Raw genomic sequence first — 26,329 nt, forward strand, 5'->3', positions numbered from 1 at the left:
TCAACCACAAGACTCTCCTGTCCATCCTTAGGAGTCTTGGCATTGGTGGCTTGGCATGGCGCTAGCTTGCTTCCTACCTAGAAGGCCGAACATACCAAGTGACATGGAATGGATTCACATCTACCCCACGTTGTCTTTTCACTGGTGTCCCTCTCTCTGGGCTCAGTTCTTGGCCCTCTTTTGTTCTCCCTCTATACTAAATCTCTTTGTGAGGTCATATCCTCACATGGCTTCTCTTACCACTGCTATGCCGATGACACCCAACTCATCCTCTCCTTCTCTCCCTCCGACACTCATGTCTCCACTAAGATCTCTGCATGCTTGGCAGACATCTCATCTTGGATGACTGCTCACCAACTAAAACTCAACACTAGTAAAACCAAACTGCTTTACATCCCTGCTGACTCATCCCCCCTCCAGGACCTTGCGATCTCCTTTGACAACTCCCTGATCCGTCCTTCGGTTTCTGCTTGCAACCTTGAGGTTACCATGGACGATCGTTTGTCCTTTTCCTCACATATCACCAGTCTTTCTTGCTCTTGACGGTTTCTCCTCTTTAATATCAGGAGGATATGTCCATTTCCTTCCACTCAGGCTACCCAGATACTCATCCAGTCCCTCGTCATCTCACGCCTTGACTACTGCAACTCGCTTCTAGCGGGTTTACCATCTGTCCCCTCCAACTCATTCAGAATGCAGCTGCTCGACTTGTTTTTACATTCCCATGTTCTCCCACACCACTCCTTTGCTGCGCTCTCTCCACTGGATTCCTGTAGCTGCCCAAATCAGATTCAAAACACTGATGCTCGCATACAAAGCCAAAAATGGTCTGGCACTATGCTACCTAAAAGACCTGATCACACCCCACACTGCACCACAATCTTTCCGATCCTCCAGCACTGCTCGACTGGTCCCACCACCCCTCAAGGCACAAGGAAGATGCACATCTCGGCTCTTCTCTGTCCTGGCACCTAATTGGTGGAATGAACTCCCCCTAGGTGTCCGAACAGCTGAATCCTTGAATGTCTTCAAGCGACAACTTAAAACATTCCTTTTTCAGAAATATCTGAAGTAGTACTTCTAGCATCTTACCCTGAGCTCTTTTCCTTATTTAAAAAAAATAAATAAATAAAAAAATTTAAAATGGCACTTTCCCAACAGAGTATTCAGATACATGGTATTCATAGCCTGGGTCTTTATTGAGCTAGTATCCAAAGAATTCATTGTAGAGACTTAAAGCACTTATGTAAGTCGCTTTGGCTAAGGGCGTCTGCCAAATGCTGTAAATGTAAATGTATCTCTGTAATTCGTCTTGACCTTATATCTGAATGAACTGACCTTAATTTCATTCTCTGTATTAAAGGAAATATGGCACATATACGATCTAGAGCAGGGGTTTCCAGGCATATTTACAGTAATGTGAACTTCTACAAAGAAAATAATGGTTGGTAACGATGAAACTTATTAGTAGCTGACCATATTAATTAACTTTTTACATCCACTCTGCTGCAGCCACGACAGCAAAGTGATCCAGTTAGTGCCCCGATGTGCAAATATTTAAGCTGTACGAGATCTCGAGATAACAGCATTAAAAAACAATTGTAAGCACAGCCGTTCTCAGCTTCTGTATACAGCTCTGGAAAAAATTAAGAGACCATATCACAATTTTTTATTTCACATATTTATCAATTTATGGGTGTTTGTCTGTGAATAATATATATTGTAGTGCCAGGGTACTGGCGGGCAGAACGGCAGGTTGGACTGATGCCAGCTTTGTAAATAGCTCTCGGTAGCTATTGTGTTAGTTTGTAATTGTGCTGTGTTAATGTGTCAAGTGTAGTGTTAAGTGCTTCCTATCGTACATAGTGTGTTGGGGAGTGTGTTTGTGTCTGTGTGTGTGTTAGGGGTAAGCAGAGCAATGGGCACAGTGGACAGAATGAGTGTGTTGCTAGTTTTAGTGGTACGATATGGTGCAATAAAAACCACTTTGTGGTAGAACCCGGAACTGCCTCCATCCATCCATCCAACCATCCATTTTCCAAACCGCTCATCCTACTGGGTCGCGGGGAGTCCGGAGCCTATCCCAGAAGCAATGGGCGCGAGGCAGGGAATAACCCAGGATGGGGAGCCAGCCCATCGCAGGGCACACTCACACACCATTCACTCACACACCATTCACTCACACACACACTCCTACGGGCAATTTAGCAACTCCAATTAGCCTCAGCATGCTTTTGGACTATGGGGGGAAACCGGAGTACCCGGAGGAAACCCCACGACAACATGGGGAGAACATGCAAACTCCGCACACATGTGACCCAGGCGGAGACTTGAACCCGGGTCCCAGAGGTATGAGGTAACAGTGCTAACCACTGCACCACCATTTTCATATTCATATCTCATATTTTTTCCGGAGCTGTACATAGTATATTTAGTGCAGACTGTTCTGTCTCATTAGAAATCATCGTTTTACAAAGAAAGTGACACAGCGACATTGAGGATCAAATATCTAGCAAAAAAGAGAAAATAAACGTCAACCACTGAGAATTCTGTGATGAATGGATGGACCATCAAACAACTCTGATATTGAAAAGCTGTTCATAGATATATGGATGTAGAAATCGCACTAAAAAGGTACAAAATATGGTTCAAATTTCTAGTTGGCAATGCAGCCTGGATTCAAGTAATTGATGTGTTTCCAATATTTCTTTTCTTTTTTTCTTCAAATCAATTCACTTTCCAAACGATTTCCAGCAGAAGTGTTTGAATTGGTCGAGAGTAAATTTATGGGAAAAGTTCCCAAACCCATATTTTTTGATAGAGAGTGTGTGGACATCTTATACATTGCATTTATTATATTGTATTAAAATATATTTCTTGTATGTGTATTATACTTATTGTCTGACGATATGCTTGTTACACCTGCTCTATGTAACTAGACCAGCAGCAGAAAAATAATTTCCTTCTTGGACACCAATAAAGTTAGTTTACCAACCTACCCACTAACCATGTTATTTTATTAGAGCCCATACATTCCTTCATTTTCCACACTGCTTTATCCTGTACTGGGATTCAGGGTTCCAGAGCCTATCCCAGAAATAACAGGAGAATGGCAGGGAATAACCCAAGATGGGGAGTCAACCCATTTAAGGGGACACACACACACACACACACACACACACACACACACACACACACACACACACACCATTCACACCTACGGTCAAGTTTTGAGTTATAAACCCAAGGCAAAGTGTGAAACAAAGGTGGTGCAAATGAATAGGCAGATAGACATATAAATTACAGGGAGTATGTGCGTGCACTGCTGCCTCACATCTTTGGGACCCGGGTCTCCGCCTGGGTTACATGGGTGTGGAGTTTGCATGTTCTCCCCATGTCGTTGTGGGGTTTCCTCCGGGTACTCCGGTTTACCCCCACAGTCCAAAAACATGCTGAGGCTAATTGGAGTTAGTAAATTGCCCGTAGATGTGCATGTGTGAGTGAATGGTGTGTGAGTGTGCCCTGCGATGGGCTGGCCCTCCATCCTGGGTTGTTCCCTGCCTCATGCCTATTGCTTCCAGGATAGGCTCGGAACCCCCCAAGAAAATGGATGGATGGATGTGTGTGACATAATCAGTTATGTAGTACAGGTATGTTGTAGTCTGTTTCAGATGTTGTCCATGAGTGCATTTGAGAACATACACATACAGCTTGGATGGGCAGCTCCATCACCAATTTAAATCACTTTAGAAATACAATGCAGCCAAAAAAATTGTACACTGTGAAAAGTGGAAATAAAATGTACGATATTGATTGTGAAATTTTATGACACTTTTCCTCAATGAATAGCGTATTTCATCAGTTTTAACCATGTTGGGAAACTCAACTAATCCTACAAATGTTTGTTTGGAGAATGACCACCAAGATAGGAAACTAAGGGCACCCAGTTACCTGCCTATTGGAACATCTGCCGTTATGTGTTAAATGATCTCTACTATGACTGGGAATTCCCCCTCATCGTCACACATTCGTTCAACTCTGTGATTGGCCAGGTGTACAAATAATTGTTTGAAGGCAGTAAATTACATTATTTGAAAACAATTCCAAAATATTTTTCAAATAAAAGTTTTTCTCGTTTCTTTACATATCAGACATAATTGTATAATTTTATTATAATTTTATTTTATAGTGTTCTGTGGAGTGAATAAAATTTAGAGTACAAATGGATTTTTTTGCAAACTTCCCATAAAAAAATCCATATATATGCTGTTAAAAGTGTTATAACGGTAACTTATTCTCTAAATTCAATGTTATGTGGAAAGCTGTAAAATAAACGATAATCTAAGATCTTCATGTTCCTAAGAATATTTTTAGTAAAATTACAATGTATATTTTTAAAAAGCTTAAAAGATGATGGTTAAAAATGCCAATAAATGCCATTACCTGGTCTCTGTGAGTCTGAAGGGTTTCTGCTTTTCTGTCCTTGTTAAAATGATTCTCTGTGCCTCTGACAGTGACAGTATCTACTTAAATGAACAGAATGTTCTGGAATCCCTCTGGACGTACACAGAGCTTGTATGTAAAACAGAATAGACATGTTGGATATTTGTTCTGCTCACTTTGTTCTGTTTTCTGGTTCTTTCAGGAGGTGGAAAAATATTTGCATGCTTGACTAACTAAAAGTTAATGAGTAACTGAAAGGACTATAGGTTAAGGAAGAATTAAAAACACTTTTTGTTCAATGTGTTGTAACAAGAAAAGCTAATTCTACACTGCTGTTCTGTCATGTTTTATACTGACAAGTCAAGAAATAAAAATAAAAACCACAAAAGGACCTTATTTTCTCTCTATTCCGGTGCTAAATGTTCATTTATAATAAAAGTTAATGGACAAATATTATTTTCTAACATCTACCTCATATTACTTATAAACTGCAAGGACTTTCTTGCAGAAGACCAGGTGTTCAGACTCTGGCTGAGATGTTTTATTAATGTTTCAGGCACCAGTGAGGTTCTTCTTCTCAGCAGAGCTTTTGGTTTACAGAAGGTTTATTTAAAGGCTGCAGGTTATCCATCCATTTTCCACACCCTCCTGCCCTGTGTAGAGCTGCAGGGGTCCAGGGTCTATCCCAGAAGCTGAAGACACGAGGCAGGGAATCACCCAGGATGGGAGGCCAAACCATTGCAAGGCACATACTCACAGAGGCAATTTTGCAACTCCAATTCATCTACTCGTGTTAATGGACTGTGGAGAGACAGGGAAGATCCCGGAGGAAACCCCAATATGATACAGGGAAAACATGCAACCTCCCCACACATAGAGCTGAGAAGGAGACTTAAACTCTTGGTCCCAGAGGCGTAAATAAAACCACTAACCACTGTACCACCACACTGTGATTCTGAGTATGTATTTGCAACTGAGTATGTATTTGCACCTTTTGTTAGTTTGAGTTTCTGTTAGATACTTTATGTTAGTCCTGAATCTATGAATATCCACTTTTATTAGCGTATATTTTATCACTATGTTAAAGGACAAATATATTATCAACCTTCTAGTTAGTCAATGTGCAACAGGCTGAAGCTGCCAAGGTTACTACTGAAGGAAGGGATTCACCTGAGTTCACCAGAAGCACACGGCTGAGCATTTTTAAAAAACCAAGTGGAGATGGTCGCACCACCATTATGTTCAGCCGAGGGACCAAACAGTAAAAGAAATGACTGACAAACTTATCACCTAGGGGTGTGAATTAGGGGGAGAAAACAATGATTGTGAATGGTTGAAGGAATGATGATGCTTAAGTGACGAGAGATTGTTAAATGATAAGAACTTGTATAAAAACTGCAAATCAATCTATCTATCTATCTATCTATCTATCTATCTATCTATCTATCTATCTATCTATCTATCTATCTATCTATCTATCTATCTACCTACCTACCTAGTGTCACTGTGCCCAGCATGACTCCAACTAAGCCACTAATTAGGGACTTTAGTAATGCTTTGCATTTTACTGTTCAATGGACATTTCCTCCAAATGTTTCCTTTAACACAAAAAAGTTGCATGGTGAGGATGAAAGCCTGCTCAGGCCAGGATTGTTAAGTGCAATGTGAGCACAGACCAGCAAGGGGGGGGGGGGGGGAGGTGCTGCAATTGTGCTTGGCCATGGTACAAGGCAACAGGCACAAGTGTAGGCCCAAGTAAGCCCTTAGCAACTATCAAGGAGTATTCAGAAGGGAGCGGAACACAAGGTCTCTTTATAAGGTCTCTTTTGCATATTGCAATGACCAGGCCAAACATCCTACACCTTATTACAGTCCTGCATGGGCTGTACAGACAGCATTTAGCGTCTGAATGACAATGGCTCTAAAAATCTGAAACATAATTGGGTTCGGGACCAATGTAATTTGCTTTCTTAGAGCCCAAAATGTCTAGCAGCACCTCTGCCAAGAGGTATTTCCCCCACTTAAGTGCCAAGAACAAAATCTATCCGATGTATATGTGGCCCAATATTACAACATCAGGGCCAAAATATGCTAAAAGTGTCCATAATTGTAAAGTATTTCAAATAACACAGATGCATTTGCTTTCCTGATAATCTTAAAGGTTTTGTGTTTGTCTTCCTTGCTATAAACACAGTAAATTTACAAGTCACTGGGCCCTATTTTCCACCAGCGCAAAGCTGGAGGAAAAGTTTTTTAGACAGTATCTTATCAGATCATAGTTCATTTTAACGCGGTACACACACGTCAATAAAGTAAGAAATGATTTTGTGCCCACTTTCTGCTTGCGGGATTTTTTTTAATGAGGTGTGGTTGGGCATATTGTCAGTGCATTGCTGTTTTAAGGCATCATTGCGCTTTTGACCAACAAAAACCACATCAATGGTGCATTATTAAACGGTATTTAAACAGCTTATTTTTGAAACATGCAGGTTACGAACACAGGTGTGCGCTCGAAGTACACTAATGGTTCTTTGTTATTTTATTTCATTTATTTTGTTATTTTATTTCATTTATTTTGTTATTTTATATACATTTGTTATAGAATATATCTGGTCCTTTCATGTAATCAAACTATTTAAGTCAGGTGAAAGTTTACAACACAGCCCTCAGAAGGTCACAGCATTCTTTGTGGCATGTTGTATGTTGCATAACATTGCCATGCATGATGTATGTCTGTTTGACATAAATGAGGACACATTACAGGACTTTAAAAGGCATGATGCTGAACTGCATGTACCGATGCCAACAAAGGAGTGTATGGCGGCAACAGCACAGGCAAGGAGGGATCAGCTGGCAGAAGAGCTGAATCCTCTGTAACCTGGTAAGGAACCTAAATTGTGAGATGTAGAAAAATAACAGCTATACTGCCATTAATTTGAACATTTTAAAACATCTTAAAAACTGTATGTTGTGTTTTGTTTCAATACTGAATGCACTTTTATATTTTTTGCGAACTGAAAACCCAAAATTAAAACGGTACATAAAACCACACAAGCATAAAGTCCCTGTTTCCAGTTGTTGTGCTCGTTCAGCAGTGAGCTTCTCTGATCTCCGTCTTCTGACATCATTATGCCACTTTAGGCACCGTGTGGATGATCTAGTGACACCAGAAAACAAGAACACACTCGCTGATACCTCGTCCTACGTCTGCTTCACCTCTAAAGGCTTAAGTGGAACAGTGGTGCTCCCATTAATTATTAGCTTGTGCATTTTCACACCCATTTCCTCAGGCGAAGACCAATCTGGTTTGTGTTAGAGGTGAGATGACGAGCCATTCCGATTGGTTCATTGCATCCCTTGTGAAAAAATAGTATGTGTATTAACAGTGTGCTTTCACTAGAAGTGTAATAAAACTGCTTTCTTTTTAAGCATATATTTTTTAAAAATACACTGATTATATTTTTGTGTACTTTCAGAAAATATATACATAATTAAGTACACTAAAGCACACTTGAATAAAAGTATACAGTATCTATAATTAAATACACTTTATATTTTTAAAAAGTGTACTTTAGACCAATATACTTCAAGTGCACAATGGAGTACTTTCAGAAAGTATATTTTACATTTATATTCATTGTACAGTAAAAATATACTTTTGATAAGTATAATTATGTGCACTTTAAAATGTTTCAGTCTATTTTAGTCTAACATATTTTATAATATTATTTATAATTCTAGCTTAAAATACTTTAACATACCTGGTTTTAATGCTACCAAAAAGACTGGCTGTTGAAATTTTTATTATGCTTTTTGTTTTATTAAATGCCTGGCATCTTTGTAATTTTTTTTAATTTAATGGCTTGTTTTTAATGTTAATTTAATGGTTTTTGAATAATCGCAGCATTTGTCTTGTTTTCCTTAAATGTGTCTTCTTGCAGTGTTCAGTTGTTGGCAACTGTAAGCATTTTGTTCCTGGAAAAGCTGCCAGTAGCATACAAGGTGCTGCAAATGAATAAACAAGGTATATAAATTGAGAGGGATACATAGATGACAGACACTTTTTGTCTGTTTGATGTTGTCCCAGATTCTTTTAAGGCACATTTATATTCGTGAACATTGTTTTTATTATCAGTGAAAATACTTTGTATATATAATGTACAGTAAGTTGCCTGAATTTAATTTTAATACTGTAGTGGGCAAAAATACTCAGTAGGCAAGGGTGCAGACAAATGTCGCTCAGCAGCTGTGGTTTATTGAAGCAGCACTATTGAAAAGGCGTCTGTTAGGTGACGCTCCCTTCATACTGGTCAGCCTCCAGCATGTCCCTGCAGGTCCTGGTGCAGAGTGGATTCCCAACAGGCTGTCGTATCACGGTACAATCATGTAAATGACCAATCGCATATATACATCTTACTACATCTCTACTGTTTTGCACTTATTTTAAAAACAAATATGAACAAAGGGCAATTCTGTGCAAATGGATGCTATCACATGCAAAAGTACAGCACAGTATCAGATTTGCCTTAATTTAGATGCTTTACACAGAAATTCTGTGCAAATAGATGCTATCTACAGTACAGCACAGTATCAGATTTGCCTGAATTGCAAATGATGGTTATACTTGCGTCACTCACGTGTTGGGCTGCGGTACACGGATGACGGGTTTATAGGGTGACTGTGGCAGCATTCCGCAAGTCCAAGCTTTCTGTATTGTGCAGGGCTACGTTGTGTCGGTAGATTGATTGTGCAGTTACCATGGTAACCTCCATTGTTTCTGCTCTTGAAATTTTACTGGATGGAATCAGTGAGGATAAAAGCCGTGGGAAGCCGGTGGTAGGGGGCCTGGTCCAGTGTTCCTTTGGCATTTCTTTGACGGGGATCGTTGTGAGCTGCTGGTTTTGTGTCGGGTTGCAGTGCAAGGTATCATGTTATGATGAATCGAAGTTGTCACGGCAATGGCGACTTGTGTTTTGTTTGTAATAACAACCGATTCCTTTTAGACTTGTTGCCAGATGGAAGGAGTGTGTCTCTGTGTTTATACTGAAGCCCAGGTAGGATGCATGTGTATATATTGTACATATAACTATTATAAATTCATGTGTATCCTGGCTGTGATATTGTGTGCATATGTCTGCAGGAGTTGCCATTGCTGTTTGGCTGTATATTTCTTTTTTGTTTGTTTCCTCCTCTGCTTCTGATAATTTTAGTCATTTTACTCATTTTACTCTTTTCTACCACAGCATTTTTGCATATAATAACCCTCGCTGCTACTATACAGTAACTCAAATACTGTATCCAGACTGTTACCACCGTTAATTTGCACTGTATGTTGTCTTGTCTTGCCAGTTTGTACTGTTATGCTGTCCTGTCTGCACTTATGATGTTGCTCTGTCTTTGTCCTGCTCTGTGTTGCACTATGGTCCTGAAGTGACAATAAAAACCTACTTGACTTGACTTGTTTGTGGTGGTTTCTTTTTATTTTTTGTTTCTGGTTGTTGTGAACAACTGAGTGGCAACTACTTAGTTTAGCCTTTGAATACTGGCTGGTCTAATTGGTGTGAGTCCTGAGGGTGTTTAGCCTTTATCCTCTTCCTATAGAGCCAGAGGACGTGGTGTGGCCTTTCCTGCACTGCATGGAGTGATCAAGGTGTGAATCAATGAGCACTCACCCTATGTTGTGGTTTCCTGTGTGACTCTGTGTGTGTTTGCTGTGTGACTCTGTGTGTGTTTGCTGTGTGACTCTGTGTGTGATTGCTGTGTGACTCTGTGTGTGTTTGCTGTGTGACTCTGTGTGTGATTGCTGTGTTGGACTCTTCCTTTTTCCTCCAGGTTACTACTCTCACTGGCTTACATATTGGCTTTGGTTTGAATATAGAATTGGACTGCCACTACTTTGGGGTTTTGCTCATCGTGGCTTCTATGGTCACGCAATAAGCATTCACTTATTTTTGCAGAAGATGGAGGCAGATTTATCAGTTTGCAAAGTCAAATAAAATAAAGACTACATTAATGAAGGAAAGGATTTGTCCTTGACATTTGTTAAATATGACAACCGTGCATGCAGTTGTAAAGGTTAACAGCAGCCTATGAATATAAAACTGGAATCCCTTATGAAAATGATTACTGTTCAAGTATATATTTTGAGTAACCTGAAGTATGCAACAAAAAGGGAAGAACCACAGATCAGAGGACCAACAAACTGGGACAACATAGAGCACTGACAGGTAAACCTGGAGGGCAGACAAGGGGAATCTCCTCAGGGGAGGCACACAGACCTTGGGGCCAGAACATGTGCGTGATGCTGGGAAGCAGAGAGCGGCTGGGAAGCACCCAGAACTAGGGGGCAGCAATATGCCAATTTCACGGTATAACACAGTATGAAAAAATGATTATCATACCATGTATATTTGTTTATTACCAGTATTTAAAAAATGTGCAAGTGAACAGAGAATCTCCTCAACTGCCTGGCAGCTAGACTCGGCAACTGGGCTGCTATGCAAAATCACTACCTGATCTGTACCACCTGCCGGATTTGTACCTTGTACGTCAGTGCCTGCATTTTTGAGCATGTGTGCAGCGCATTACATTTTCTGGCACTGTCCAATCCATTCATCATGCCATAAATAATTACTAAAATACGATTACTAGTGTTCTTAAAATGTGTGTTTTTATTATCTTAAAAAATGTTTACATTCAGCTTGATAATATAACCATGTTTTATGGATTATTACAGTTTTCCCCAACTGCTAAAACATTATGTGATGAACATTAAGCTGGATGACCATTTGCTTTAATTCACTCCTCAAAATGACCACACTATTCCCAGAATTAAACCTTCTGGCAATGGCACGTATTGATGCGCCATCCAGGAGGAGTTGGACTACCTGTGCAACCTCTGTAGGGTCCAGGTATTGCCTCATGCTACCAGTAGTGACACTGACCATCGCCAAATGCAAAACTAGTAAAAAAAACCATCAGAAAAGATGAGGAGGGAAAATTGCCAGTGGCCTGCACCTGTTAAACCATTCCTGTTTTGGGGGTCGTCTCATTGTTGCCCCTCTAGTTCACCTGTTGTTAATTTCATTAACACCAAAGCAGCTGAAACTGATTAATAGCCCCCTCCGCTACTTAACTGACCTGATCAATATCCCAGAAGTTTAATAGACTTGATGCTATACTCTGATTAAAAAGTCTGCCATAAATTTTTTTGAGCAGTGTATATAGACCAAGGGGACGCTCACATAACACCTGGCTGTGGCAGATGGATGGTCACTTCTGGAGGGTGGGACTGGACCGTGTGTCTGCCTGGAGGATCGCTGGCAGGGTTCCCGAGGAGTTTCGCTGTGTGGTGGGTGCAACAATGCTCTGCATCAGCACATGCTCCCCAACCTGACCTGACCTGAGGTCACTGGTAATGCTGCTGCTGCTTTGATTGGAGGGAGCACATTAATCCCAGCTGGCCGGTGTGGATTATACACAGTAGAGGCCAGCAATCCAGTGGACTCTTTACCCTTGTTTTTGACTGAGAACTGACTGAGCCTATCTGAACTTCAGGACTTCTGCAGATGAATTGAACTCCATATTGAGAGTGGTAAACTCAATATCGCTCTTAGCCTGACCTCAGCATACCACCCACAGTCCAATGGCCTGGCAGAAAGTACAAAGGATCGTCACTGGCAGCTAGGTCCCACCTACAGGGTAAGGCAGAGAGTCTGGCTCTCCACACAGAACCTACGACTACCCTCGTGCCGTAAACTCTCCACTCAGTACATTGGACCCTTCCACATCCTTTGCCAAGTCGAACCCTCTTCATATCACCTTCAGCTCCCCAGTGTGTACTGTATGTGTCCTACCTTCCATTTTTTCCCTCTTAAAACCTGTCCGTTACAGCTCCTCACATCCCTCGTCAACGCTGACGCCTCCTCCCTCGACGACGCTGTCCGATGGTTCGGCCGCATACACGATTCGTGCCCTTCTCGACTGTCTGTGTTGGGCCGGACGCCTGCAATACTTAGTCGACTGGGAGGGCTTCGGACCGGACTGTGCAGCCGTCAAGGTGGGGGCACTGTCACTCCCACACAGGCAGGGAAGAGCACCAGCCGCCAATCACCACCTGATCGATCGGCTGCTTAACCATTATTCACCCAGCAGGCAGTGTGAAGTATTGTTGCCATTCTAGTGATGTGCCATACCAAGCGATCTCTCTGTGTATTGTCTTCCCGGTTTGTCTCACCCGCTGTGTCCTGCATGATCGCTTGTCTGCCTTCCCTGCTCCCTCATCAGCCCTCCTCCTTCCTCCCCGGATCCCCATCTCGTCCATTTGTGCCGGACTGACCTTCATAGTTACCGACTTTCGCCTGCCTCTAGACCACGATTCACCACATCCCTCTTGGCTTTTGTATGACCCAATCTCCGCAGTAAAGAAATCTGCCTCCGCATTTCGGGGTCTGCCTCCTCCTTGCTCGGCCATTATAACAAATACACTGGTCTAGGCAGTGGGGATTCTAGACCATTTCAACTGGGTGGGTGACTGGGACCAGATGTCATGTTGGGGGGGCAGATGCATTTGACCTTAATGTCCTCCAAGTATTACTTACACTAGATTGCCAGCATTAAGAAGCAAAAGACAATTTTGAAAACCGATGTTATTTATGCAAAGCTTTGCAGTTACATTTTAAAGTTTTTACAAATTTGCTACTCACTCTGGTTCCTTGTTTAAACTGCCTTGTTTCCACAAACTTTTTTTTCAGGAAACCAACTGAAGTGACCAAAGTGACCGACATTAAGAGTCTGTCAAGAAAATGTGCTTACCTGTTTGTTTCACCTGTCCCCAGTGCACATAATATTAGCCTACATATATAAATAATAAGAATAATACATTTACTTCAGACCCAAACAGCATACGTATTTAGGGGAGCCACAGGGGGGGCTATGCATGTTGTTAGTGGAGCACTGCCCCAGTGGGGGCAACAAAGAAAGTCCATTTAAACTGGGATACTTTATGTCAAACAAGTTATCTGGCTAAGCAACAAATCTGGCTTTGTCATACAGGCACCTATTCTGTTTATTCTTAAGCCAAACATTGATTATGCATAATTAGAAGCTACCAATCCCCTCCTTGTCCATCCCTTTGTGTGTGCGTGTGTGTGTATGTGTGTTATACAGTATGTGTATTACATTGTGTGGACCAAATGTCTCCACTATGTGACAAAAATCTGTAATTCAGAATTTTTTATCGGTCCCCACTAGGGAAACTCAATTTTATAAAAATCTGTGACTGCAGTCAAAAAACGAAGAATGTCAAAAGAATAACTTTCGAGAGCGTCATAAAGCATTCATAATGCATAATAGACATGGTTATAATATGTTATGCCTTTTGATAAATATATATAGCCATGTTCATAATGCTTTAAGAATACATTATTATTTGTCATGAATATGTTTAGACAGCACTAAAAACATAGCCTTAAGTAAAGTGTTACCAATTTCCTTTTAATCTATGCCTAGATTTGCTCGTTTGAGTACCAGTGATTCATTCAGACAGCATCCACTAGTGATCTAAAGCCCCCACCCTGGTTTCTGCTGTGTATGTGATGGTAACAGTGACTATAACCACCCCCCTTATCCAATTTCTTATTCCTGTCTCAATCACAATAGTAGCAGTTCTTCCTAGCTGAATGTCTCTCCATTAAAGGTCGCTGAAAGGCTGAGTGTGATGCAGTATAACCAGGTGTGAGGGAATCCAGGGTCCTACAGTAGCTGAATGAGAAACTGGTTTGACATAGAACAGTTTTTGGTGAATGGTAGTGATTTAACCTTTGTAACACAATGACAGACGCGTCCAGTTCAGGGTGACTCCAACCCTGAGCTGCCTGAGATCTGTTGCAGCCCCACCCCTCGACCAGGGTAGGTGCTTGGAGGATGGATGGATTATTTACAAGACAGGTGGGTGATCCACATCTGAGATGTTCATCACTTAGGTGAGTTTTACTCGTACCTTTATTCAGTTATACATTTAGCAGCTTCATGTCACTAAACATATGACATATAACTAATATAATCAGGAAGACATTACTGTTGTTTGCTGCTGTTTAAGTACAAAATGCAAATATATTAGGGATGTACATCTCCATCATTGAGGCCGATGAGATACATGCATTGCTAAATATCCAATACATTATGAAGCAACTTAAGCAGTACAATATGATTCACCCCTATTGCGATTCAGTGTGATTTGACAAAATTTGATTCAAAACAATGTGGTTCAATGCGATTCGATGCAATATGATGCGATGTATCGCTGAACACAACTCCAACTCATGCGAGACCTTTTGGGAATTGGCCACTGATAACAGTGCTGGAGATGAGGGGCAGTTGAGAAACAGTTGAGAGATTAAAAATTATTAGTTATATTTCTATATTGGGGCGGCATGGTGGTGCAGTGGTTAGCACTGTTGCCTCACACCTCTGGGACCCGGGTCCGAGTCTCCGCCTGGGTCACGTGTGTATGGAGTTTGCATGTTCTCCCCATGTCGTCGTGGGGTTTTCTCCGGGTACTCCAGTTTCCCCCCACAGCCCAAAAACATGCTGAGGCTAATTGGAGTTGCTAAATTTCCCATAGGTGCGCATGTGTGAGTGAATGGTGTGTGAGTGTGCCCTGCGATGGGCTGGCCCCCCATCCTGGGTTGTTCCCTGCCTCGTGCCCATTGCTTCCGGGATAGGCTCCGGACCCCCCGCGACCCAGTAGGATAAGCGGCTGGGAAAATGGATGGATGGATTTCTATATTAAAAATAAACAGGACCTTCTACCAATAATTATATATTTATTAAGGGTGAGGGGTAAGGGGGATGAGGGTAGCATGGTGGTACACTGGGTAGCACTGTTGCCTCACATCTCTAGGACCTGGGTTTCAGTCCCTGCTAGGATTCCTTGTGTGTGGAGTTTGCATATTTTCCCCATGTTGTCATGGGGTTTCCTCCAGGTACTCTGGTTTCCTCCCACAGTCCAAAAACATGCTGAGGCTGATTTTACTTACCAAATTGCCTGTGTGTGCGTACGTGTCTGTGTGTGTCTGTGCCCTGTAATGGGTTAGTGCTCCATCCTGGGTTGCTCCTTGCCTTGGGCACATAGGCTCCAAGCCCCCTGCATCAGGGTAAGCAGTTTCAGAAAATGGATGGATGTTACCAATGCAGAGATATTAGAAACAATGTATCCTCAGTTCATCCTAAATTGTGTCTGATGCAACCTTTTTTTTTATCTGGGCAATCACATACTGAGCTTTTATGACAGTGCAATGATGAGAATTGGCGAATCTTACTAGTCCTAATATATAATTTCTACTCTTACTGTAACAAACACAAGAGATGACAGTTCCTCTAAATTATGCAAAAGCAAAATATTTCAATAAAAAGACTAAATCAGTCTTCTACTCATACAGTATATCATTCTGAATCTGGAGTGGTGAAGATCAAGAGAAGGGGTTTCAATCCTACTTCTACAGTATAAACACATAACAAAAGCGAATAAAGCTCCACATTTATACATTTTGACAGTTCTGCAGCTACTGTGTTCATGGATCAGCCTAACTTGGACATTTGGAGCAAATGAAGTTGAGTGTCTCATACTCAGGCAGGCTGACCCAGTAATGTGGGTCGTTAGATTGTACTGCCCCTGTGGTTCCACACAAGTTACCATGGGATATGTTGTTTGTGGCCCAGTTCAGGTAGCAGACATTTTCTGCACTGACCCAGAACCAGAAGTTCAGGTAGCAGGAGAAGCGCAGCCCCAGCCAGACATGATCAGTGGAGGCCTTCTCAGCTCTCCTACTGACCCAGTACTGGATCTCCTCATTGTGGACAGACACCAGGTCCCAATGGTGCGTTCTGCAGTAATTCAGGGCTTCATTCCAGGTCATGTTACTATTTACCAAGATCAGGTTATCTGAGGCAGAAGATAAGATGATTGTCAGAAAGCCGGGTTCAGGAGAAAGTCATGTGACATTTGGAAACTTGGAGAAAGGAATTAATTACCAGAAGAGTAGAGGGCGTGAAATTCACAAATCAGTGTAGACAAAACAGCTTTCTGATGCAACTGAGTAGTTTTATGTGTACTTATAACACTGATTTTAACTTTAGGTGTTGTATATTCTTAAAGTAATATATATTAATGTCGTTCGATAAAGGTGAAAATCAGCCACTGTAGTAAAGTTACATTACTCACCATCATAGCATATGAATGGATGCTTTTCAGCACATGGAGTCACATCCCATGTCCCAGGCCAGGTGACCTGAGCTAAAGCACATGTGTCGCCCACATTATCATTTAGACCAGTTTTCCAGTTACGGAATGAGGAGTTTGACAGGTCTGACCATCCCCATGTGTCCTGGAACAGGCCAATCCATACCCAAGTCTTACTTCTAACCATCTTATGTATCAATTCATTGTCTTCTTGATTCCTCACATTGGCCAGGTCTGTGTAACTCTGTCTGCAGTAGCTCTGAGCATCAGACCAATTCATATGTTGGTTAATCAAGGTGAAGTTCCAGGTAGCATTTACTCCGTTATTACAGGTGAGATCTGTGGATTTGATGTAAACAGCATAAGAAACAGCAATAACCCAGAAGTCATTTACTCCTAAAATGCTTAGCTGATGGTTTTATCCGAAGCAAAGGGGCAGGGGGGGAGGGGTTATGGAGCTCAGCAGTATAATCACTCTGCCACCTTTCAGCAGTATCTTAACCTGCTGAGTCACTATCAGCATCCAGAAAAAAAATACCCCTCCTCAGCCAACCTTACACCATCAATTACTAAATAAATCTCACTTCTTAACATGTCAGTTAGCATGACATTCCATGACTAAGGTTTTTCTTTTTGTAATTGTTCATCAAATGTAAAACCCAGCTGCTCATGTCAGTATGTTGATTCTTATGCTGGCAATGTACTTGTGCCATACACAACAACTTTTATTTTTCCCTGAATCTAAATGGGGGGCTGTGATTGACATCCATTATACTCAGTCAGGCGACAGTCCTGATTGATTCATCCTTCTTTAATTCCCCTAAGACCTATATGTATGTGTGCATTTACCTGTGTGACTGTCTTATGGAAATGTTGGCAGAAGACAAATGCCTTTGTCAAAAGGCTTTTAAAACCCAACCTTTTGACAGATCCTGTATGCATGCACTACAATAGAATGTTGTCATTTAGGCTGTAGTGCTTTTTACCTGTCAAAATTACTATGGGGTAAGTCATGGCTGGATAGGATACTTTCAAAGGCATGTTCCATTTGTCAGAAAAGAGCTGGTTAATGTTACTCACCAGTATAACAGATGAAATATCCCGTCGTACTGTGATATGAACAATTCATATTATTCCAATTACCGCTGTCTTTCATCCCAACACAGTAATTGCCATTATTCTGGTTGTACGTTGCATCCTTATACCAGTTGGTGTACCCTGTGTCTCCTTCTCCTGAGGGCCACTGCCATCTCCATGATGTTCCATTCTTCAGTCCTATCCAAGCCTCCCCAGTATAATTAGAGCTTACAGACTCAGTTAGTCTTTTCATTTCCTCCATATTGTCAATGGTAGCCAAGTCAGTGTAGTTCTGTCTGCAGTAAGCCTGGGCGTCAGTCCAGGTCAGGTTTATGTTTACAAAATGGTACTGATGTGAAAGGCATGAACTGTGACTGTGAAACTCTGTAAGAAAGTCACACAGGCAGAGAGAAACAAATACATATGATCACAAATAAAAAAATATAAACCGGCAAGATGAGCAAAGGCTTTTGTAAGTCTATCTTTGAACTGACAGGCTGATGAATATATATTATTATCAAAGACATACATACTGTAAATAATCAGATTTGTCTGAATCTAAATGTAAATTTAATAGATGTGTTTCTGCTATGTATAACGAGTGTAACACACGGGTCCTGTAAAAATCAAAGACATAATATGACTGACTTTTGGCAGATTTGGTCAATGTGTAAATTCGTGCAGCTCTTCTTATGAGAAATATCTCAAGTGCCATATGACAGAAACTGACCTGAAATCAGTAGAAGTTTCAGCAGAAGAAACACATTACAACCCATCATGCTGATCCAACAGGCTGCAAGAAATATGGATTATGTTACTGATCATTTCATATACATTTGAGCACATATACACAGACACATTATGCAAAGCTATACATATAGGTACTCTTTCAAATCCCAGTTTACAATAAGTAATAAACCACCAAAATATTTAACAATATGAAAAGACTTGCATAGTTTAAGAGAAATGTTGATCTGAGTATAATGAGGATCAAAGCCATATGGACATCCATAAAACCCAACTAAGGATTGTCTTTCTCATACACAGGGACAGGTCCATAAGCGGTCTCAGTCAGGCACCCATACACAGAGACAGGTCTATATGCAGTCTCAGTCAGACACCCATGCACAGATACAGGTCCATTAGTATGAGTCTAAATGTAAATTTAGTTGTTGTGTCTCTTTTATGTATAAGAAGTGTAACATAAGGGTCTTGTAAACATCAAACAACGACCCATATAATATAACTGACATTCGGCAGATTTGATCAATATGTAAATTTGTGGGGCCCTTTTTATAATTTAAGTGCAGTATGAAAGAAACTGACCTGAAATCAGTAAAAGTTTCAACAAAAGAAACACATTATAACCCATCATGCTGATCCAACAGGCTGCAGAAAACATTGATTGTGGTGCTGATCATGTAACATACATTTGAGCACATACACACACAAGTTTAAAATTATACCTTTGTGGGGACTCTCCATTCATTTTTATGGGGAAAACCAATCACAACATGATGACCTCAACCCCTACTCAGCCTTAACCTTAACCATAAGTAACCAAGCAAAATATGAGACTTTTGGCATTTTTACTTTTTTGATTGCACTCATGGATCTCAGGACCTGAAAAATGATCCCGACAACATCAAGAAATAGAATTTTAAACCTAATATACAACCCCCCCACCCCCCACACACACTATGGATAGCTATGTTTGTATGGATTTCCTTTTATTTCCCATTGTACTATAATAAAAACCAACAGGTCTCAAAATATTTAACTTTTAAACCTTAAAACTTGTTCTTTTTCATTCACAGAGATGGGTTCATAAGAGTCTCTGTCAGGCACTCAGACACAGAGTCATACAGTCTCACATGCTGTGTGTACATCCTCAACTGACAGACACACAGTCAGGAATGATATCAGTCTGGTATTGCCACACCCATTTTTAAAGTAATATAAATGTACATATTTGATTGTTAGCCCCCAGTCCTTTGATTATCTACTCCTGGGCTTTATGAATCATAACTGATTGGTTGTTCTGGCCACCCCATGTCTGTCATTACATTTATGCATGTAAAGTCCCAGTAAGTGCAGTATTCACAAAGCAGCTTCTCTGGCTCCTTCCTGCCATGTATCTCTCTTGACTTTCTGGCTCTGACTGAGACCTGGATATCCCCTGAGAACTCGGCTACCCCGGCAGCTCTCTCCTCTGCTTATGGTTTCTCTCACTCTCCTCGCCAGACTGCCAGGGGTGGTGGCACAGGTCTATTGCTATCTCAGAACTGGTGCTACTCACCCCTCTCTCTGCCCCATCTCAACATTTCATCCTTTGAATTCCATGGAGTTGCTGTTTCCTCTCCATTCAATATTCTGATCATACCGCCCTCCTGGTCCCCTAGGCTACTTTCTAGAGGAGCTCGATACTCTCCTCAGTCTCTTCTCCACTGACAGCTCCTCTATCATTCTCCTTGGTGACTTCAACCTCTCCCATGACAAGCTCCTTCCTTCTGGTCTCCTCCCTTTTCTCGATTCCTTCTCTCTAACATCCAACAACTGCTCTCCCACACATAAAGGAGGTAACGTCCACGACCTGGTTTTCAGTGGTCCCTCTCCAGCTCCCGACATCACTTCTACCCATCTTCACATTTCTGATTACCACTTAGTATCCTTTACCATTGCCCTACCCGTCTTGCTCAATCCCGGTTTTCAACATTTCCTGCCCACTCGACCAAACCTCCAAATCTAAGCTTGATGCAGATCTGTCTTCCTACCGTACTCTGCTATCCAAATTCTCTTCAGATGTGACTGCAGCTAAAACTGCCTTTTACAAAGAAAAACTAGAACTATCCTCACGTGATCCTCGCAAACTCCATAACATCTTTTCATCACTACTCAACCCTCACCACCTTCTGCTCCATCCTCCCTGACTGCTGAAGATTTTGCCCATTTCTATGCCGAGAAGATTGACGGAATCTCCCTCCTCATCCACTACACTACACACTAAGGATTTCCCTTCCCCCTCACTGGCTCAGTTTTCCAGTCCTACAGCAGATGAGATCATGAAAGTCATCTCATCTTCCAATCCTACCACCTGCCCACTTGATCCAATCCCTTCCGCATTTCTTCAGACAATCTCTCTAGACCTTCTCCCTTTCATCACCACTATCATTAATGGCTCCATAACCTCCGGTCAGGTACCAACAGCATTCAAAATAGCCAGGGTCATTCCCATTTAAAAAAATCCCACTCGGACACTTGCAACTACCGACCAGTATCGCTTCTTTCCTTCCTTTCAAAAATCCTCGAATGTACAGTCTACAACCAGTTTTCTCTCTATCTCTCTCAGAACAACCTCCAGGATCCTAATCAGTCTGGCTTCAATGCAGCTCATTCTACAGAGACTGCACTCTTAGCAGTCAATGAGAAGCTACATGCTGCCAGATCAGCCAAACTGTCATCTGTCCTCATCCTTCTTTACTTATCAGCAGCATTTGACACGGTCAACCACAAGACTCTCCTGTCCATCCTTAGGAGTCTTGGCATTGGTGGCTTGGCATGGCGCTGGCTTGCTTCCTACCTAGAAGGCCGAACATACCAAGTGACATGGAATGGATCCACATCTACCCCACGTTGTCTTTTCACTGGTGTCCCTCAGGGCTCGGTTCTTGGACCTCTTTTGTTCTCCCTCTACACTAAATCTCTTGGTGAGGTCATATCCTCACATGGCTTCTCTTACCACTGCTATGCCGATGACACCCAACTCATCCTCTCCTTCCCTCCCTCCGACACTCATGTCTCCACTAAGATCTCTGCATGCTTGGCAGACATCTCATCTTGGATGACCGCTCACCAACTAAAACTCAACACTAGTAAAACCAAACTGCTTTATATCCCTGCTGACTCATCCCCCCTCCAGGACCTTGCGATCTCCTTTGAAAACTCCCTGATCCGTCCTTCGGTTTCTTCTCGCAACCTTGGGGTTACCATGGACGATCGTTTGTCCTTTTCCTCACATATCACCAGTCTTTCTTGCTCTTGACGGTTTCTCCTCTTTAATATCAGGAGGATACGTCCATTTCTTTCCACTCAGGCTACCCAGATACTCATCCAGTCCCTCGTCACCTCATGCCTTGACTACTGCAACTCGCTTCTAGCGGGTTTACCATCTGTCCCCTCCAACTGATTCAGAATGCAGCTGCTCGACTTGTTTTTACCTTCCCATGTTCTCCCACACCACTCCTTTGCTGCGCTCTCTCCACTGGATTCCTGTAGCTGCCCGCATCAGATTCAAAACACTGATGCTCGCATACAAAGCCAAAAATGGTCTGGCACCATGCTACCTAAAAGACCTCATCATACCCCGCACTGCACCACGATCTCTCCGATCCTCCAGCACTGCTCGACTGGTCCCACCACCCCTCAAGGCACAAGGAAGATGCACATCTCGGCTCCTCTTTGTCCTGGCACCTAGTTGGTGGAATGAACTCCCCCTAGATGTCCAAACAGCTGAATCCTTGAATGTCTTCAAGCGACAACTTAAAACATTCCTTTTTAATAAATATCTGAAGTAGTACTTCTAGCATCTTACCCTGAGCTCCTTTCGTTATTTAAAATAAATTAATTAATTAATTAATTAATTAAAAATGGCACTTTCCCAACAGAGTATTCAGATACATGGTTTTCATAGCCTGGGTCTTTATTGAGCTAGTATCCAAAGAATTCATTGTAGAGACTTAAAGCACTTATGTAAGTCGCTTTGGCTAAGGGCGTCTGCCAAATGCTGTAAATGTAAATGTATCTCTGTAATTCGTCTTGACCTTATATCTGAATGAACTGACCTTAATTTCATTCTCTGTATTAAAGGAAATATGGCACATATACGATCTAGAGCAGGGGTTTCCAGGCATATTTACAGTAATGTGAACTTCTACAAAGAAAATAATGGTTGGTAACGATGAAACTTGCTGACCATATTAATTAACTTTTTACATCCACTCTGCAGTAGCCACGACAACAAAGTGATCCAGTTAGTGCCCCGATGTTCACATATTTAAGCTGTACGAGATCTCGAGATAACAGCATTAAAAAACAATTGTAAGCACAGCCGTTCTCAGCTTCTATATACAGCTCTGGAAAAAATTAAGAGACCACATCACAATTTTTTGTTTCACATATTTATCAATTTATGGGTGTGTTTCTGTGAATAATATATATTGTAGTGCCAGGGTACCGGAGGGCAGAACGGCAGGTTGAACTGATGCCAGCTTTGTAAATAGCTCTCGGTAGCTATTGTGTTAGTTTGTAATTGTGCTGTGTTGATGTGTCAAGTGTAGTGTTAACTGCTTCCTATTGTACATAGAGTGTTGGAGAGTGTGTTTGTGTCTGTGTGTGTGTGTTAGGGGTAAGCAGAGCAATGGGCACAGTGGGCAGAATGAGTGTGTTGCTAGTTTTAGTGGTACGATATGGTGCAATAAAAACCACTCTGTGGTTGAACCCGGAACTGCCTCCATCCATCCATCCATTTTCCAAACCGCTCATCCTACTGGGTCGCGGGGGGTCCGGAGTCTATCCCGGAAGCAATGGGTGCGAGGCAGGGAACAACCCAGGACGGGGGGCCAGCCCATTGCAGGGCACACTCACACACCATTCACTCACACATGAACACCTACAGGCAATTTAGCAACTCCAATTACCCTCGGCATGTCTCTGGACTGTGGGGGGAAACCGGAGTACCCGGAGGAAACCCCACGACGACATGGGGAGAACATGCAAACTCCACACACATGTGACCCAGGCGGAGACTCGAACCCGGGTCCCAGAGGTGTGAGGCAACAGTGCTAACCACTGTACCACCATGCCATCCACATTTTCATATTCATATCTCATATTTTTTCCAGAGCTGTACATAGTATATTTAGTGCTGACTGTTCTGTCTCATTAGAAATCATCGTTTTACAAAGACAGTGACACAGCGACATTGAGGATCAATACGTGTTATCTAGCAAAAAAGAGAGAATAAACGTCAACCACTGAGAATTCTGTGATGAATGGATGGACCATCAAACAACTCTGATATTGAAAAGCTGTTCATAGGTATATGGATGCAGAAATCGCACTAAAAAGGTACAAAATATGGTTCAAATTTCTAGTTGGCAATGCAACCTGGATTCAAGTAATTGATGTGTTTCCAATATTTCTTTTCTTTTTTTCTTCAAATCAATTCACTATGCAAAAGATTTCCAGCAGAAGGGTCTGAATTGGTCGAGAGTAAATTTATGGGAAAAGTTCCCAAACCCATATTTTTTGATAGAGAGTGTGTGGACATCTTATACATTGCATTTATTATATTGTATTAAAATGTATTTCTTGTATGTGTATTATACTTATTGTCTGACGATATGCTTGTTACACCTGCTCTATGTAACTAGACCAGCAGCAGAAAAGTAATTTCCTTCTTGGACACCAATAAAGTAAGTTTACCAACCTACCCACTATCCATGTTATTTCATTAGAGCCCATTCATTCCTTCATTTTCCACACTGCTTTATCCTGTACTGGGATTCAGGGTTCCAGAGCCAATCCCAGAAATAACAGGAGAATGGCAGGGAATAACCCAAGATGGGGAGTCAACCCATGGAAGGGGACACACACACACACACACACACCATTCACACATACATTCACACCTACGGTCAAGTTTTGAGTTATAAACCCAAGGCAAAGTGTGAAACAAAGGTGGTGCAAATGAATAGGCAGATAGACGTATCAATTACAGGGAGTATGTGCGTGCACTGCTGCCTCACATCTTTGGGACCCGGGTTTGAGTCTCCGCCTTGGTTACATGGTTGTGGAGTTTGCATGTTCTACCCATGTCGTCGTGGGGTTTCCTCCGGGTACTCCGGTTTCCCCCCACAGTCCAAAAACATGCTGAGGCTAATTGGAGTTAGTAAATTGCCCGTAGGTGTGCATGTGTGAGTGAATGGTGTGTGAGTGTGCCCTGCGATGGGCTGGCCCTCCATCCTGGGTTGTTCCCTGCCTCGTGCCCATTGCTTCCGGGATAGGCTCCGGACCCCCCGCGACCCAATAGGATAAGCGGTTTGGAAAATGGATGGATGGATGGAAAACAATTCCAGAATATTTTTCAAATAAAAGCTTTTCTCATTTCTTTACATATCAGACATAATTGTATCATTTTATTCAGTTTTTAAAAATTTGGTCTTCAGTATCTTCAATTTCATTTCCATTTCTGACCATTTTTTCACAGTGTGCAAATAATGTTTGGCTACAAGTATCATGAAAAGCAATTAATGTAAAATGCACAGAAATATAATATAGTGTTCTGTGGAGTGAATAACATTTAGAGTACAAATGGATTTTTTGCAAACTTCCCTTAAAAAAATCCAAATATATGCTGTTAAAAGTGTTATAACGGTAATTTATTCTCTAAATTGAATGTTACGCGGAAAGCTGTAAAATAAACGATAATCTAAGATCTTCATATTCCTAAGAATATTTTTAGTAAAATTACAATGTATATTTTTAAAAAGCTTAAAAGATGATGTTTAAAAATGCCAATAAAGTCCATTACCTGGTCTCTGTCAGTCTGAAGGGTTTCTGCTTTTCTGTCCTTGTTAAAATGATTCTCTGTGCCTCTGACAGTGACAGTATCTACTTAAATGAACAGAATGTTCTGGAATCCCTCTGGACGTACACAGAGCCATGTATGTAAAACAGAATAGACATGTTGCATATTTGTTCTGCTCACTTTGTTCTGTTTTCTGGTTCTTTCAGGAGGTGGAAAAATATTTGCATGGTCGACTAACTAAAAGTTAATGAGTAACTGAAAGGACTATAGGTTAAGGAAGAATTAAAAACGCTTTTTGTTCAATGTATTGTAACAAGAAAAGCTAATTCTACACTGCTGTTCTGTCTTCTTTTATACTGACAAGTCAAGAAATAAAAATTAAAACCACAAAAGGACCTTATTTTCTTTCTATTCCAGTGCTAAATGTATTCATTTATAATAAAAGTTAATGGACAAATATTATTTTCTAATATCTACCTCATATTACTTATAAACTGCAAGGACTTTGTTGCAGATGAACAGGTGTTTAGATCTGGCTGAGATGTTTTATTAATGTTTCAGGCACCAGTGAGGTTCTTCTTCTCAGCAGAGCATTTGGTTTACAGAAGGTTTATTTACAGGCTGCAGGTTATCCATCCATTTTCCACACCCTCCTGCCCTGTGCAGAGCTGCAGGGGTCCAGGGTCAATCCCAGAAGCTGAAGACACAAGGCAGGGAATCACCCAGGATGGGAGGCCAAACCATTGCCTGGCACATACACAAACAGGCAATTTTGTATCTCCAGTTCACCTTCTCGTGTTAATGGACTGTGGAGAGACAGGGAAGATCCCGGAGGAAACCCCAATATTATATAGGGAAAACATGCAACCTCCCCACACATAGAGCTGAGAAGGAGACTTAAACTCTTGGTCCCAGAGGCGTAAATAAAACCACTAACCACTGTACCACCACACTGTGATTCATTTCACATTTAAGACATT

At 41.6% G+C, this 26,329-nt stretch overlaps 1 protein-coding gene across 1 annotated transcript in view; it reads right to left on the minus strand.

The window, feature by feature from the left end:
• LOC125704509 (macrophage mannose receptor 1-like) overlaps window positions 1-25,440 on the minus strand; it is a 151,077-nt gene extending 125,637 nt beyond the window's left edge. The window contains exons 1-2 of the mRNA XM_048970127.1: window positions 25,353-25,440; window positions 18,492-18,554 (exon numbers count right to left, since the gene is read on the minus strand). Of these exons, the coding sequence (XP_048826084.1) occupies window positions 18,492-18,540 (49 nt within the window). The 5' untranslated portion in view covers window positions 18,541-18,554; window positions 25,353-25,440. The remainder of the gene's footprint in view (window positions 1-18,491; window positions 18,555-25,352) is intronic.
• Between the last annotated feature and the right edge of the window lie 889 nt (window positions 25,441-26,329).

Source organism: Brienomyrus brachyistius, chromosome 12, assembly GCF_023856365.1.
Source record: "Brienomyrus brachyistius isolate T26 chromosome 12, BBRACH_0.4, whole genome shotgun sequence".
Taxonomy (NCBI): Eukaryota; Metazoa; Chordata; class Actinopteri; order Osteoglossiformes; family Mormyridae; genus Brienomyrus; species Brienomyrus brachyistius.